The 16,385-nt window shown below is 41.5% G+C and overlaps 1 protein-coding gene across 1 annotated transcript in view; it reads right to left on the reverse strand.

Annotated features, from left to right (window-relative positions):
* Positions 1 to 1,843: 1,843 nt before the first annotated feature.
* Positions 1,844 to 16,385, reverse strand: part of gas7b (growth arrest-specific 7b) — a 69,779-nt gene continuing 55,237 nt past the window's right edge. The window contains 8 exon segments of the mRNA XM_037754459.1: positions 1,844 to 2,032; positions 3,890 to 3,988; positions 4,864 to 4,943; positions 11,901 to 11,961; positions 11,963 to 12,025; positions 12,625 to 12,636; positions 12,638 to 12,757; positions 15,846 to 15,924. Of these exon segments, the coding sequence (XP_037610387.1) occupies positions 1,925 to 2,032; positions 3,890 to 3,988; positions 4,864 to 4,943; positions 11,901 to 11,961; positions 11,963 to 12,025; positions 12,625 to 12,636; positions 12,638 to 12,757; positions 15,846 to 15,924 (622 nt within the window). The 3' untranslated portion in view covers positions 1,844 to 1,924.

Raw genomic sequence — 16,385 nt, forward strand, 5'->3', positions numbered from 1 at the left:
GTACTGACATTTTTTTTTACAGGTTGTCATCTAAACCAGGGGTCTGCAACCTCTGGAGCCACATGCGTCTCTTTAGTCCCTCTCCAGTGGCTCCCTGTGGATTTCTAAAAATGGAAATGAATAACTGTTTCCGTTTACATTTTCACTTTTATTTATCATTGTTGTAGGTCTATGGTACGACGTTACGACTAAATATTAGGGCCATAGTAAAAAAAATAAATCTGAGATTTTGAGAATAAAGTCATAATATTAAAAAACTGGTAATTTTATTTTTATTTTTTTTTTCTCGTAGAGATATGACTTATTCTTGTAATATTAAGACTGTTTTCTCGTAAAGTATGACTTTTTCTCGTAGAGTTATCGACTTTATTCTCGTAATGTTACGACTTTTTCGTCTCGTAAAGTTATGACTTTATTCTCTGTAAGTATTACGACTTTTGTCTCGTAAAGTTATGATTTTATTCTCGTAATATTCCGTCTTTTTTCTCTCGTAAAGTTATGACTTTATTCTCGTAATATTCGACTTTTTTTTCTCGTTAAGTTATGACTTTTTTTCTCGTAATGTTACTCACTTTTTTTCTCGTAAAGTTATGACTTTATTTTCGTAATATTCAGACTTTATTCTGTGAATCTGATTGTTTTTTCCCTCAATGTGGCCCATAATACTTCGTAGTAACCTTTGCTCTTTGACCCTCACTGCATTAGACTTATAACTATATACTTAGACTTAAACTGTGTTTACCTTCATCACAATGATCAAATGTTTTGCGGCTCCAGACAGATTCTTTTTTTTTTTTTTTTTGCCTAAAATGGCTCTTTTGATAGTAAAGGTTGCTGACCCTGCTCTAAACCAAACCTATATTAGAACAAACACCATTTGAATTCTTTTTTAATGATAATACTAGGACCATGCAATACTAGAACTATGTTGTGTCTTATTTCCATGTCTGGTGAGGATGCTAAACTTTTGCCTGGGATCTGTTCGCTTTAGTCTCAGTCTCTTAACTTCATGTATGTATTAGGTGCATATTTAAGACCTTCAACAGGCTTCTCCTTTTAAACAAATATGAAACTTTGAAATGTCAGCTGCAGACAGATTTTTAGCGTAGCATTAGCTAATTACAGCCCAAAGAGTTTGCTAGCGACAGTTGTCATTTCAGCCAACAAAATCCAGAAATGAGAAGACGTTTTTGTTTACTTGTGTGTGAAATGGAAGACCTATTGTTTCAAAAAGATTTAACTGTTTTTTTGTAAACTAGTATGTGCCAAGCGAGACAGGCTCGTAGCAACAGTAACATAGGGTGGGCGAGGCTTAGTAAACAGTCAGTCACCTGCACACAGTGGAGATTAGTATTTAGTCTTATTCTGGTACACAGTAATATCACTCTCAGGTCAGAATGCATTTTGCTGAGCAGCATCTGTTAAATCATTTTTGCCGAAAACCTGCAGAAGTCATCATCAGAGAATTACCTCACAGAGCAAAAGCACATACAAACTGCTGCATGACATAAAGCTATTCAACATTTACAGGTGTTAAATGTTCTTTGTTTGGTGCTTCTTGATTATTTGCCCCACGATTCACACTCATAGTTCCCATTTTCCTGTGCCATCCCAGCTGGGCATCAGCTTGCATAACAGAAAACTATGACCTGTCACTATATGAAATCTTCATCCCTTGCTTAGGGTTCTCACAATACTCCCCAAATACTGACATCATCCTCAGCAGGTTGCTGTTGGGATGAAAGGAGCCAGAGAGCGCTGACTGTTCATCCTCAGTCTGTTAGGAGTCACAAGTGGATCAGTGGGGGGGGGAGTGAAGATCACAGCACAGATTTCATCTCCTCAGGGTCAATGTGTCTGAGTGTGAGCCAGAGGGTCAAAGGGTGCATATGCAGAGCCGTCAAGACAGCACTGAGGTCAGATCTCACCGTTCCACTGGCCTGATATCTCCCGGTCTTGTTCTCCCGCACCCACAGCTCTCTGTCTTGGCCGGTGTCCACACACTGCAGCAGCTGGTCCACGGCTCCATCGTCTGGACAGACAGAACGAACAGTTGAGGCATCGGCTCATGTGATATCTACTGTTCTACGTTGGTTCAGCGGTTCTTTGGTTCCCCTTCTGCTGGTGTAGGTGGCGGTTAACTGATGTGGACTAGATTTCAACTCAAATGATATTCTCCCATGTGGAAATTTAGTTGCTTGTTAAAAGTTATAATATGCAACAATATTCCTAAAAAAATGTATAGATTGATACAAACGAATCCCTCTCAATCATCACATATGCCCACTAGCAGGTGTGGGTGGTGTCCTGTATCTGCAGAGACCCTGCAGCTTTTTTGCCTGGATTGTCTCTTTTTCTCTTATTGTTGCTTTACGCAGGACGTTTCTGGGCGTCTGCAAACAGCATATGGGCCCCACGTGGGGGTGTAACCCCCCAGCCAATAAACAGCGCGCAGGTGTGCAGCCATTCAGGTGCTCAAATACCACCGCTTTGTCACGCCCCTCGGCTTCTGATATCAAAGCACAAGTCTCCTTTAGCTCTGCCATCTGGCCGTATTCATGGATCAGAACGTTACGTTACATCGCGTGTGCTCCAGCTCTGAGCAGAGAGGACAGGCCTGCCTGTCGGCTGCATTCATTCATAATCAGTGACGCGGCCTCTTCCTGCAGGGTTATGTTATTTGTGCTTAGAACATAATTCCTGTGAAATAATCAAATAAGTTTTATTTGTAACGGCGCTCCCCTCTTCAGTCACATTTACAGCTCGCTCCACATCACTTCTCTTCTCTTTTATTCACTCTTTGAGCTGAGGAGGAGGGGCCAACTATGAATGCTGAGTGTTAACAAACAGCAACCGGTTACATATCATACCTTTAAAGCAGCAGCGGGTACAAACGGAGTAAATGTGATTAAAAAAGTTATTTTTTATAAAACGGTCACTATATCCTGACAGTAGTGCATGAGACAAGTAATCTGAAAAAAATCATGTCCCTCTGTGTCCTCCGGTGCTCCGGAAATGAGTTAGCATTTTAGCACTTCCTGTTCCCTCGTCTGGAAGTCAATGGGTTTCTAGTTAGATGTCTGAAATAAGGTCTGTGGTTAACACAAGCTGAAGAGATTTTAATGTTTTGTTGTACAACATAAAATACATCAATAAAGACCCAGCTAGTGAATTTTGAAGCTTTTATATGTCTTAAAAAAGGCGATTGCTAACAAGCGGCTAAATGAGACTACTAAACGCCATCATGACGTCTCGTCCTCCTTTACAGCCTCCTCGTGTATACTCACGCTCATGTGACCGTGGTGTAGTTCGTTTACAGCCTAATGTTCGCTTTTTTACTTCTGCTGATCGCATTCACACCTCAAAAATCAAGTGGTTGTTCATTAGTGGAGATTATCTTACCGAACAAAACCTGTAACTATCATAAAGTTGCGTTTGCCACAACGCTGATTTTCTGCAATAATCCAAAACCCAATGGAACAATCCCATTGGCTTTTTGTCGAGGGAACGAGGGCGATGCTAACTTCCTGGTTGGCCTACAAAAATACGTCATCCCTGCAGAACTCTATAGTGTGCAAAAGAAAAAGTCAGTCAAAGGTGTTTTTTTATTATCACCTTTATCTGTATTTTCTTACCTCTTGGCCTGGTTCTGTATTGCTGTGATGTGAATTTCCCCTCAGGGATCAATAACATCTTGTCTTCTCATCATCTTAATGCCTCCCAAACATTTCAGTTAAGCCAAGGCCAGTACTTAGTAAAAGCAACATTTTCCTTGACTTTTACCTCTAATTGCAAACTTAGTGATAAAAGTTATTTATAAAAATGTCTTTTGACGTAGCAGTAGCTTTTTTTTTTAGTAGTTGTAATACTGACTTGAAGTTGTACTTACACTTTGGTTGAACATGTCTGTCTCATGTCGAAGGGTGGTGTACTGACACAGATGCTGTCTGATCATCTCCACCCGCTCCACCTCCAGCCGCTCCAGCTCCTGAGGAGAGGAGCAGTTAGGAATGCCTGAGTCATGGAGAAACCTCTCTACACTTCCATCTGTCTACACTGAGCAGAACAGACGGTCCAATAAGAAATGAAAAGAACGACACACGATGTGTGTGTAGGATGGGAGAAATATCTCGCAGAACTAAAACAGATCTGCTCACGTTAGACGTCCCATTAGAATTTTTATATCTGTAATGTTTCAGGGGTCGTGGTTAGAAGGGAATCCAAGTTGTTATCACGGCTGTACAACCATCAGAATAGACTATTATAGTGACTTAAAGGAGGATTTATACTGTATATACTGTATTTATTTCAAACTGTATTTGAATTATATATCATAGACATTACGTGTGGACTAAGAGTGAGTATATATACTGTACATGGTTGCATATATGAGCATATGGGCATGCGTATGGAGATAAAAGGGTGTAATAAATATGTATTTCTGAAACATACAATATATTATGTGTAACTTTTGTATTTCATTTTAAAGTGGCTATAGGCTATATTTCATGGTTACCTTTTATTCTTGTTAATTTTTACAAGACTTCTTTCTTTCTTTTTATTTCATTTTGTTAATTGTGTGTTAATGTTAATGTGTTAATTGCTCTGTACAGTACAGTATTTTACAATAGAGTTTAAATTAGAAAAGAACTCTCAACACTAAATGCTACACTTCGTACAATCATTCAGTGAGTCCGTTTGGCTATTTACATTATGAGTTTTGTACATTGAAACTGTTAGAAATGAGCTAAAGCAATTGTAAAATACTGTAAGATGTAATAAATTTGATGAGAAATATACCACAGCAGCACAGCTTCCTCTCACACACACCAAAGCACACATATTTAACACATGATCTCTTACCAGACTGGTGGTGACCATCTCCTCAAACCATTTGGACTGAGATTGATTATAAAGGTCGACACAGCGCATCAGATCATCTCCTGTTAGAGAGAATAAAGAGAATACAATGAGACCTTTTAAAGTGGAAATATACAGTATGTACACATAGGACTACGTGAGACCTGACAAAATACCTCTTAAAATATGTAGTGCATGATTCCTCCACTAGGTGGTGCAACTGCACCAGTATTTACTCCAAGCTGATGCGTTACCACAACACTCATGTACAGTATTAGTTCTACCTCACTCAGCTGATGCGATTAACCCAAACAGTTCAGACAATCTGGACTGATAATAGATTCCATTATGATACCATAAGCAATGATAAAAGGAAGGGTCTAATCTGTCCTTTCACTAATGTCACTGGCTGCATCCTGCTGACAGCACAACACACACTAATCATCAGAGATTAAATCAGGGAGGAAATGATGCTGATCATTCTGTTCTTCAGCAGATGATTCTCAATCTTCTGCAGTCAACGTCTGCTGCTATATCTGCTACTTTTTATTCACATTAATGTTGTAGTCTTCTTTGAAATGTGTGAATGTGAAACAGCTCACAGCCAGTGTGGGACAGTGTTGAGTCTGGGGACCAAAAAGGGCCTTCAGGTCCACAGAACAAATGATCTGAAGTTTCACTGTTGGACGCAGCTGTACAGAACAAACAACTCTTAAATCGGACTATTTCTTTGATTGTCACAGAAAGCTTTAAACAAGCAGTGGGTAGAAATGGAGTAAATGTGAAATGTGAAAAAAAAGTTATTTTTATAAAACGGTCACTATATCCTGACAGTAGTGCATGAGACAGGTAATCTGAAAAAAATCATGTTCCTCTATGTCCCTCCGGTGCTCCTAATGGCATCTAGAGGATTTCACAGACCGGAGGAAAACAAGCAGTCAGAGATGATCTGGAGCCACAGCTGCCGTCTATGAGAGCTGGCTGTCAATCACTCGTGAACTCCGGCCAAACGGTCAAACTAGGCAGCGCTGATCAAATATGAATCAATATTCTGTTACGTTAATGTCTATTTCTCTCCTCAGATGTTCTCAGAATCATCTTGTAGTGTACTGTTTAGCTGTAAAATGAGAAAGTTTGTGACCTGACCGTCATGTTGAGATCAGTTGAGGAAATACCAAGCACCGCCCACCAGCCGGTGCACAGCCAATAAGAACACATTCTCTCTGAAATGACCTGTGATTGGTCAAAGTCTCCCGTCACGGGCTAGATGTTCTAAAGTCTGAAAACAGAGCCATGAGGAGGAGCAGAAGTCTAGTTTTCTCTCAGAACACTTGAATTACAATATGCTGAAAGGTTTATTATGGGATTTTTGCCCAATGATGCCAAAAATGTACTGCCTACTGAAGCTTTAAAACAGGAATTAAGTGTATTGGTCTTCTGGTAAATTCAACATGAACTAATTAGTAATTTAACGAGTACAAATGAATGAGTTAGCTACATTAGTAGTTTGCTAACCGACTTTCAGAGCTCGCGCTCGACCCCCACATCGTATTCCTTCCTTCCTGTAATTTACCTACATTATACATTTAACCCCTTAACATCTAGTTTTCTACATTTAATTTCATCTTAAACCTTTTCATAGCTGATTTTTTGACACTGACATATTTGATATCTTTGGAAACTTTGATCTCCCCAATAGAATAAATTGGAACAATGTTTGGCCATACAGCATGGGTTTATCATGACAGACCTACTGGCGGGTCTGTTTAAAGGAACAGATCTATTTAAATTGATTTTTATGAGGTTTGTGTGTACAAACACATCAAAAAGTTGTTCATTTTCATTCATTGTTTGCTGCTGCAGCACAGTTTACAGTAAACAGGGTCTTCAGGTCAGCTCAGAATATGCTTCTATAAATAGAAAGTGAAGAAAAACAGTAAGAAAATGCAAAAGAGCTGCTGTTCATGCTGCAAATAAGCTCGTCACATCAGCCCTCCAACCCTTAAAAACAAAATGAATACCAATAAATTCCCTTCTTTTAAAGTACAAACCAAAAGTAATGAGCTCCATAAAACGGTGATCATGGCCTTAGGTGGTTGATATAAAAACATTAGGAAACCCCTGGTATAGGAGACATAAATGTGTGAATGCTGTGTGTAGTCCAATGCAGCGAGAGCACTAAGCGATAATGAGTCTTTGTTATGAGCAGACAGATGCCGTGCTTTAGTTGTTTTGGCATCAGTCTCCTCTCTGCTTCCCTCACACTGTAGTCATCAGCACTGGCAGCCAGACGCCATGAGCACCGTCAACAACTGCTGCTGTTTTTTCTCCCTGGTTGCATAAGCAGCATGGAGGAGGGATGACTCTGTGTGTGTTTGTGTGAAGAGAGCCAGTTTGGATGGAGGATTCGTACTTATGTGTGACAGCATGTGGTCGTGCCTGGTTGAGTCATGACATCACACTTCGGCAGAGAGTCTACATCTGTTTACTCTTAGCCGGTCACTTTCCTCAGGTCACACACCTATTAAAAACTTGTACAAACCAACTCGGCTGCTGCTAATGCTACTTTTCCACCCTGCCTATTTCCCCCCTCGCGCTCTAAACGTGTGTACCGTTAGAAGCATATGTGTGCGTGAATGTAGCCTGATAATCAGACTGGATTGCTATTGCTTGTTCATATTAGCCATTTTCTCTTGACATGACAAACTTAAAGTTTGTCAAATGTGGGCAAGGATTCTGAGGTCTAGAATCAGGTTAAGCTGGGCATACACTGTACCTTTTTAGAAATGTTGTGTAACTCCTACTCCTACTGTACTGTACTAGCCAAAGTTCATGATTTATGTGCTCACACTGTACGGTCCGATAGTCAGCCACGACCTGAGTGATCTCACTGTGCGGTCCGATAGTCAGCCACGACCTGAGTGCTCACACTGTACGGTCCGATCAACAGCCACGACCTGAGTGATCACACTGTACGGTCCGATAGTCAGCCACGACCTGAGTGATCACACTGTACGGTCCGATAGTCAGCCACGACCTGAGTGATCACACTGTACGGTCTGATCATCAGCCACGACCTGAGTGATCACACTGTACGGTCCGATGATCAGCCACGACCTGAGTGATCACACTGTATGGTCCGATCATCAGCCACGACCTGAGTGATCACACTGCCCGGTCCGATAGTCGCCCACGACCTGAGTGCTCACACTGTACAGTCCGATCATCAGCCACGACCTGAGTGATCACACTGTACGGTCCGATCATCAGCCACGACCTGAGTGATCACACTGTACGGTCCGATAGTCAGCCACGACCTGAGTGCTCACTCTGGACATGTAAAATAGGAAAAAAAAACATGGCCCTGTTGGTCCCTGCAGACAGTTCTAGCTGTTGTCAATAAAGATTGGTCTGAAAGCTATGAGGCAAGGTAAAGGTAATATTATATGGACTATATATGTCTATATATCGCTGTGGCTAAGAAGACTTGGACAGTATGGCTTGGTCCATTTTGCAGAGAGAATTGGAGGTAAGCTAGCTATGTTTTTTCTAGCTATATCTACTGTACATTGTTTTCTTGATAGCTACGCTCTGATTACTTTAAAAGAGGAGAAAAAAGGCGCTGACGTTGGGGAATTGGCTCATGGCTCTGCTTCAACTGTGTGAGAGCCTGTGGACAGACGACCAAAATTTCGGACATGTCGGAAATTCATCCGACTGACAGGCGGACAGAAAATCTGTTAAGTTCAAGGTTGCTGTGATTGTCGCTTTCTGTTGAAGACACGAAAAATGTTCCTCACAGGAAGCACTCATCTCTCCCGTCTATCTATCTGACTTTTGATACCAAAAGAAATAACATGTGTTGCTAACTCTTTACCCATCGTGGGCAAGAGGCTGTCTATTCTTAGAAGGACTGCTTTGTTTCTGTAATGTGATTGGTTGTTAGTTCATCGTCGAGCAATGTAACTTATCGACAGAATACCAAACGCTCAAATTTTCTTATTGAGGACATGTTTCTAACGATTTCTGTGTTTACATCGCCTACAGTAGTCCTGAGCCTACGTACGTAACAGCGGCCACTGTGGCCACAAGTGGAAATTACAGGTTCATGCTTAGTGCTAAAGTGGAGTGTGATAGTAGCACTAGTAGAAAGCCTAAAGCCAGCAAACTGACTCAGTAATGTCAGTTACATAACCACTATGTAAAGTTAATATAAGCTAACATGAGCCACCAAACTCATGAATCTAATACTCCAACTGGACTTCATGTCCACTGGCACTAATAACAACACAGCGTCCTCTCTGTTTTAACCACAGACATGTATATAACAGTGGACGTGGTCACCGTGACGTCACCCATCGGTTTGTGGACGCTGTTTTGAAGCCTTGAGTTTGACATTTTGACGTCGCCATCTTGTTTATGTTGCAACCAGAGGTGACACAAGAGGTGGAGCTAAATACAAAAAGGTTATAATTAACTTTGAGGAAGTGAAAACACACTTGCAACCAGAGGAGTCAAAAATATCTCTATAATAAATGAAATTTCTTTGTACGATGGACTATTTGTTTGCAGTCAGATTATAAATATATTATTATATATGTGTGAGTGTATCTCCATCAAGGGACTGTGGAGTTAGTCCACGCCCACGCTTCTCTGTGAGTCTGGAGTGAACGCCAGACTAGTTGAGCGGAGAATGTTTCTGACCCCCCCCCTTCTTCTTCCCTCCTCTCTCATCTGTCTATTAAAAAAACAAAGCAGTTGATAAAGCTCATGACTCATGTAAAAAGACAAACACAGCGTCTGGGTTCACAGCCGATCTCAAGTGGAGCTTCAATGGAGAGCTAAAGAAACAGAATTATGTCCAGTAAGTTAACTATTTTACTAAACTGTAGGAGTTCAGCTGTTGGTGGAGTCTGACTGAAGGCAGCGCTGACACAAAACCACTGCTGATCATCCTCAGATGATCTCTGATAATCCTACATCAGGTGGGGGGGGGGACTTTACTAGGTTGAATGATGAAACCCAGATCCACATTTCTGCAGTACAGAGTACTTCCAAACAGAATCATATAGTCAACTTCAAATTCAGCTACATCATCAGTGTGTTTTTGGTTCTGTCCAGAAGTGTTTTATAGTGGGGTGTAATAAACACTGCAGCCTCTGGGGGCCACTAGCAGTGAACGACTTTAGCTGCCAAACCAACAGCTGGCGTTAGCTACATTCAACGTTAATTAAAGCGTTAGCTAGCGTTGTTGGGCACCAACGTTAATTCAAACAGTATGGTAAATGGTAAATGGACTTGCATTTATATAGCACTTTTCTAGTCTTCCAACCAATCAAAGCTCTTTACACTACACCGGTCAGCATTCCCCCATTCACACACACATTCATACACTGATGACAGAGGCTGCTGTGTAAGGAAGCCAAACCTGCCCATCAGGATCTGATCTAAAGACTCATTCACACACTGACGGCTCAGCCTTCAGGAGCAGTTGGGGGTTCAGTATCTTTCTCAAGGACACTTCAACATGCGGACTGGAGAGGCCGGGGACGACCTGCTCTATCCTCTCAGCCACAGCCGCCCCGGAAGTATATTGATGCAGAACCATGTCTCGCAATCATTTCAAATACATTTTGCATCGGCGGACTGAAAAATAGTGGACACGGGTCACTGAATTGGATGAATTTACTCTTTATCAGACCACAAATGAGACAAGAATTAGGTAATTAGTGCACCCCATGGTCCCCTCCGCCTCACTCACCGCTGCTAAGAGACTATAGTTCGCCAGGAGTAGAAGGCGGGCGCCAGCGGAACTTCAGTTATGGCGCATTTCCGGAGGGGTCTCAACGCTTTCCATTAATTTTTCTATGGAGAGCAGGAGAAGCAGTCGGCCCAGTGCATGGTGGGGAGTGCTGCAGCGAGTTGGAGAGAGTCTGTATTTGCATAAAGTTGAAAAAATCTCAACTCACTATGCAAATGAATGCACTATGCCCGGGCTCACGAAACTTTGACCAAGCTGTGAAAACTAGGCGATCTACTTCTAAAATGAAACCACATTCAGCAGTGGCATCGCCTTTTCAGAAGTACATTTTTGGTGGATCGTTTAGACGGAACAACATTGTTGTTCCTGTTTTAAAACGGCGAGCCGAGAACCAGGAACCAATCAGGTGCATTTCATGATTAGGGTACGTCACCACTTGAGTGGAGCATCCGCGTCCCCTAGTGTCCTGCTGATCTGGTGGACATGGTACCATTAATGGCTGATCGAATTCAGCCAGTACAAACCCTGGTGGCCAGCGCTGAGAGTCCCAGCGGACTGGTGGCCAGCGCTGAGCGTCCCAGCAAGTTTGCTGACCCGGTGAGGAGTCGAGATAGTCTGGGATCAGCTGGACACCAGCCCACTGTGACCCCCAGCGCTACAACAAAAACCTTTCCCCCCGCATGCTGAAGAGAATCCAGAGGGAAACACTGGCGATGTATTTCATAAATAAAAGAGACACATTAAATACAGTCTCGGAGGATAGAGGGCCAATTCAGGATCGGTTTTGAATCCTTTCAAATCCTGTGATTCTCTCCCTCTGTTGAATGACTGACCAAGGTTGACTCTTGTTTTCGTCCATTGCTCTATCACTGTCTCTTTTAACTTTTTTTGTTCTTCAGTCAATTCTTTCTTTTTCTGTTTTTCTCTTAACTGTACACAAGAGTTTTAGTGCCAGTTTAAATGTCTTCTAAGAGCCTCTCCCTGTAGAAAAACCTGGGGAAAGACGTGAAAGCTTTCATTCTTTTGGCATGACAATTTTAAAAGCAGAAATTAAAAGCACTTCACATAATTACAAAACACCTCTGGAAACTGTAGAAGCAGATCTGCATCAGCATCAGCAGTCAACAGCCACTTTTTGTCACACCGTATGTTTTACATCCACAGACATATGAGAGTTGTGCTGGGCAGTGCTCTCTTCTTCCTTCAACAATAAACACCTGAGTGAGACTGTGACCCCCACATTAACCCTGCAGTGTGACCTTTGACCCTTGGCTCTGACCTGCTTGTGTGGATTTCCTGCGGGCCTTCTTGATGTCTTCTTCAATCTTGTTGCTGAGTTTTGATCTCCAGTTGCTGAGTCTTCAGCTCCAGCTCTTTCTGTCTGTCAGTCAGAGCTCTGCGGGTCTGCCGGAGACACAGTGAGGGGACCTGAGTCAGAGACACTCTCACATCTCACAGCTGCACATATAGAAATCTTTGAGGCTAGACCGTCCTCCTACTATCCTACTTTTAATAAAAAAGCAAAGTTCCAGTATGTAGTGTTGTAGAAACAAAACATCAATGTTATTAAAGTGATAAAAGTTTGCAGCCATTATGTATTATGTTACACTCTGCTTCCATTCATCACAGCATAATGTGGTCCGCTACACAACCGTCTCAGTATTCATCCACAGCCAGTATCGTATGTCCTGTCCTGCTTTAAATGCTCAATCATCCATCAGATGAGATTATCAGAGACAAACTGTTTTGTCCCAGATTTGACATATGATGTGAGACAGATTGCCTTCAGGCTTCAACCAATTGCTTTTCATCATCTATATACAAAAGCAGGAAACATTCTAAGGACGGGAAACAGCCGTCTGCTTATGGAAGAGATGTGGAATTTTAATCACCAGCGAGACGGTTCCCTGAAATCCTGCTGCTGCCGAGTACAAGGACAGAACTGTGTTACGTTAGAGTCCATGGTGCTCCTTTCTTCTATCTGTATGTGTTTGTGTGTGTACCTTCTCCACCGCTTGCATAGCGACCTCGACCCAGCTGCTTCCGTAGGTCGGCGATGTGATGGTCGAACCTCTTCATGTCCTTCTTAAAGTTCTCCCTGAAGGACAGGAAAGGCTTCTCCACTTCACTCTGGAGCTGCTCAAAACAGAAAACAACCAATAAGACTGACCAGCAGAAGATACGAAAGGTTCCTTTTTTTATTAAATGTCTTAACTGAAGACCCCCCTCCTGAGCTCTTTAAGCCAATGTAAAAAACACGGGTCTCCAAGAGTTACATGTGTAACTTGCTTTAGCAGCATTTTCCTCCAAGACCTTTATGTAATGCAATTTAACAACATCCACAGAGTTGCAGGTACAGGACAGGAAACAACTATTGTCTATATAAAGATATAGAGGAGTAATGTCTACCCGAGTCTATGATATCAGTATTAATATATCATCATCAACTATTGTCTATATAGAGGAGTAATGTCTACCTGAGTCTATGATATCAGTATTAATATATCATCATCAACTATTGTCTATATAAAGAGTATAGAGGAGTAATGTCTACCTGAGTCTATGATATCCGTATTAATATATCATCATCAACTATTGTCTATATAAAGATATAGAGGAGTAATGTCTACCTGAGTCTATGATATCAGTATTAATATATCATCATCAACTATTGTCTATATAAAGATATAGAGGAGTAATGTCTACCTGAGTCTATGATATCAGTATTAATATATCATCATCAACTATTATCTATATAAAGATATAGAGGAGTGATGTCAACAAACATTTCCACCATAAAGTGGTGCATAAAAATTCCCCACAATGCAGGAAATGAAGTATTGTGACGTTCAAAATGTCCCACGTGAACCCATCTAGGGTGTATGTAGGCGCATCTCACTATCTGATTAATGTGACCTTTAAATAGCAGGACAATACTGCGCAGACTTTTAGACCAGGCTTTTGGTGGTCAATGGCGCAATTGCTTGGTCTGCAGGACAGATAATAATGCACACAGTGCACTTTCAGAGCTACTTTTAATTCTGCACCACCCACCAACAGCTCTTACTCTGCACCTTATAGACTGGTTTTACTGTATTCTACCAATAATGTACAGCTTATTCTGCACTTTAGGTCTATTTTTAAAAAACTCTCTACCCTCAGTTCTCATCCGCATTACTTTATATTTGACATTTCTTAATCCCCTGGTCTCTAGTGTATATCTCCTATATTTTATTATCCAGCACTATATCACTTTTTGCACTATATCACATTTTTATTAGTCCCATATCTCAGTTGTTACCCTGCACGATATTCACTTTTAACAGTTTTCTCATCTCCTGGTATTTTTATATCTGGTATATTTATTGTTTACTAACTTTTTAACTGCCTTTTTACTAACATGTTTTGCACTATGGAAACTGTGGATGCTGGACACTAAGAATTTCCCTCGGGATCGATAAAGTTACTATCTATCTATCTATCTATCTATCTATCTATCTATCTATATCTATAAACTACTGCGCTGGTCTTGAAAACGAGCAATGACAGGGCCCTGAGGGTTGAATGAAAACATAAATCCAGACGCAAGATACATGACTCTTCATGCATATAAAGTGGTGTTGAAATAAAATGACTCTTTTCCCAGCAGCAAGTCATGAAAAAAATGATACTATTTAATTTCAGGAATGATAAAGTTATCGATCAAAAGGGAAATCACTATAATCCCCTCTATATATCTGATTTATTATCCAAAAAAACATAATTAGTTCCATTTCCTGTGGTAACTTTCAACATGATGTCATCATCCCCCTCACAATTGTGAGTGAAATGGTTTGATATTTGGAGCCAACCTCAACCAGAAACATTACGTATCAACATTGTTTAGCTTCCTTTTCAGATTTATAGAGTAAAGGAAATGTAAATAACACGCATTATGAAATCGTACTACTCTAATCAATGTGACAAGATAATATTTATTTTGAAATGAATAACTTGTGGGGTAGCAAGCCCGTCACTGGTTATATGATCCTAATAAGCTCTCAGCGTCACAGTGATGAATGAGATCTACAGCTCCCTCCTGCAGCCACATTGTAAACAATCATTCAAAGTTCATTTCCACTCAAATCCTCACTTCTCCTTCAAGAACCGGGGAACTGTGCTGCACCATCTGTGCATCTCTGGAGGATAACATCACCGGCTCTAATTCCTCCATCGGTCCAGCTGTAATCCCTGGCCTCCATTTTCATCTCTCTAAACTCCCAAGACAAACCATCTAGCACTTCTTTGACTTAGCATCAAGAAGACACTGCAAACACTGAGAGGAGAGTCGTCCCCAGTCAGAGGAAGTCTCAGTGTCATATGTGTGAGTTTCAGCCCACAGAGCCATCATGAAGCCTTTTACTGCATGGAGTTACATTTGAAGGCAGTCTGTCTGCCACATGAGTCACACGTGCTGTTAGGCTGCAGAGCCCAGTCAATATGGAATCACATACCGTACAACAAGAGGTTCCTTACTCTACGTAACGCTGATCACTTTTATATTCTAAACTCTAAGACGTATTGTTAACTTTGTATAAGTGCAAGATTGAGATTTTTCTACAATTCTTCACAATTCATGAATTTTTCACACAAAAATCTGTAGAAAAACAGATAATGTCCTGGCAGAAAATTACCAGGATATTTTCCGTTAAGTTTATGGACATCTTCAACCCTAAAATGGAAAATTCCGTAGATTTACAGTCTAACATACCGTTGGTACATTGTCTGTTCAGGGTAAAATAAACAAAAACGCCTGAGCAGTCAAATTAAAGTGAATAATTAATAATTTAATAATTAATAATTAATGTGGAGGAAATGTGCTTACATGAAACAGAATAGGGGCCAGCACGGTGGTTCAGTGGTTAACACTGTCGCCTCACAGCAAGAGTGGAGCTGTGTGGAGTTAGCATGTTCTCCCCGTGTCAGCGTCAGGTCAGGTCATTGTTGGAGTGTGAATGGTTGTCTGTCTCTATGTGTCAGCCCTGTGATAGTCTGGAGACCTGTCCAGGGTGTACCCCCCCGCCTTCACCTAATGTCAGCTGGGATTGGCTCCAGCCCCCCCGCCACCCTGAATAGAATAAACGGCTACGGATAATGGATGGATGAATGAATGAACAGGATTTTAGGTGTGGGCATGGAGCAGGTGGCAGCTGGTTGGAGGTGGAGAAAAGTGTGATGAATTTACCTTTGAGGAGAACTTTAGGTGAACCTCAGCTTCGTCTGCCAGGCTCTTCTTCAACTGGGCCCAAGCCTCCCCGAGAGTCCTGACAAGAGATAGGACAGAGGCTGTTTAATATCTCACACAAGAAAGGACCACACACACTTTACATAAAGACATGCAGGGAGGGCAGAAAGTGTCGGGGAAAGGGGAGGGTGAATCCTATCACACACACACACACACACACACACGCACACAGATGTTGTTCAGCAGTGGAGCCGGTGCAAAAGTTCAGGGATACACCAATAACCAGTAAATCTAGAGAGCTGAGCTTGAGGCCCAGGCCAGTTCAACAGATGATTAGGACGTATGAGACATGACATACGGCTCTCAGCTCTCCAACACAGCTGGGGCAATAACACTGTTTGTATTGTTCTGTAGATAAGAGTTCAAATGAAGTCAGCCGATTGCACATTAATATAACAAAAGTTGTCTTTTAATGATAGGCCCACATTTGTTTTGGTTTGAAGAAAGTGAATTGATTGATAAGGAGCTGTGAGGCAGAGA

This window comes from Sebastes umbrosus, chromosome 20, assembly GCF_015220745.1.
Source record: "Sebastes umbrosus isolate fSebUmb1 chromosome 20, fSebUmb1.pri, whole genome shotgun sequence".
Classification (NCBI taxonomy): domain Eukaryota; kingdom Metazoa; phylum Chordata; class Actinopteri; order Perciformes; family Sebastidae; genus Sebastes; species Sebastes umbrosus.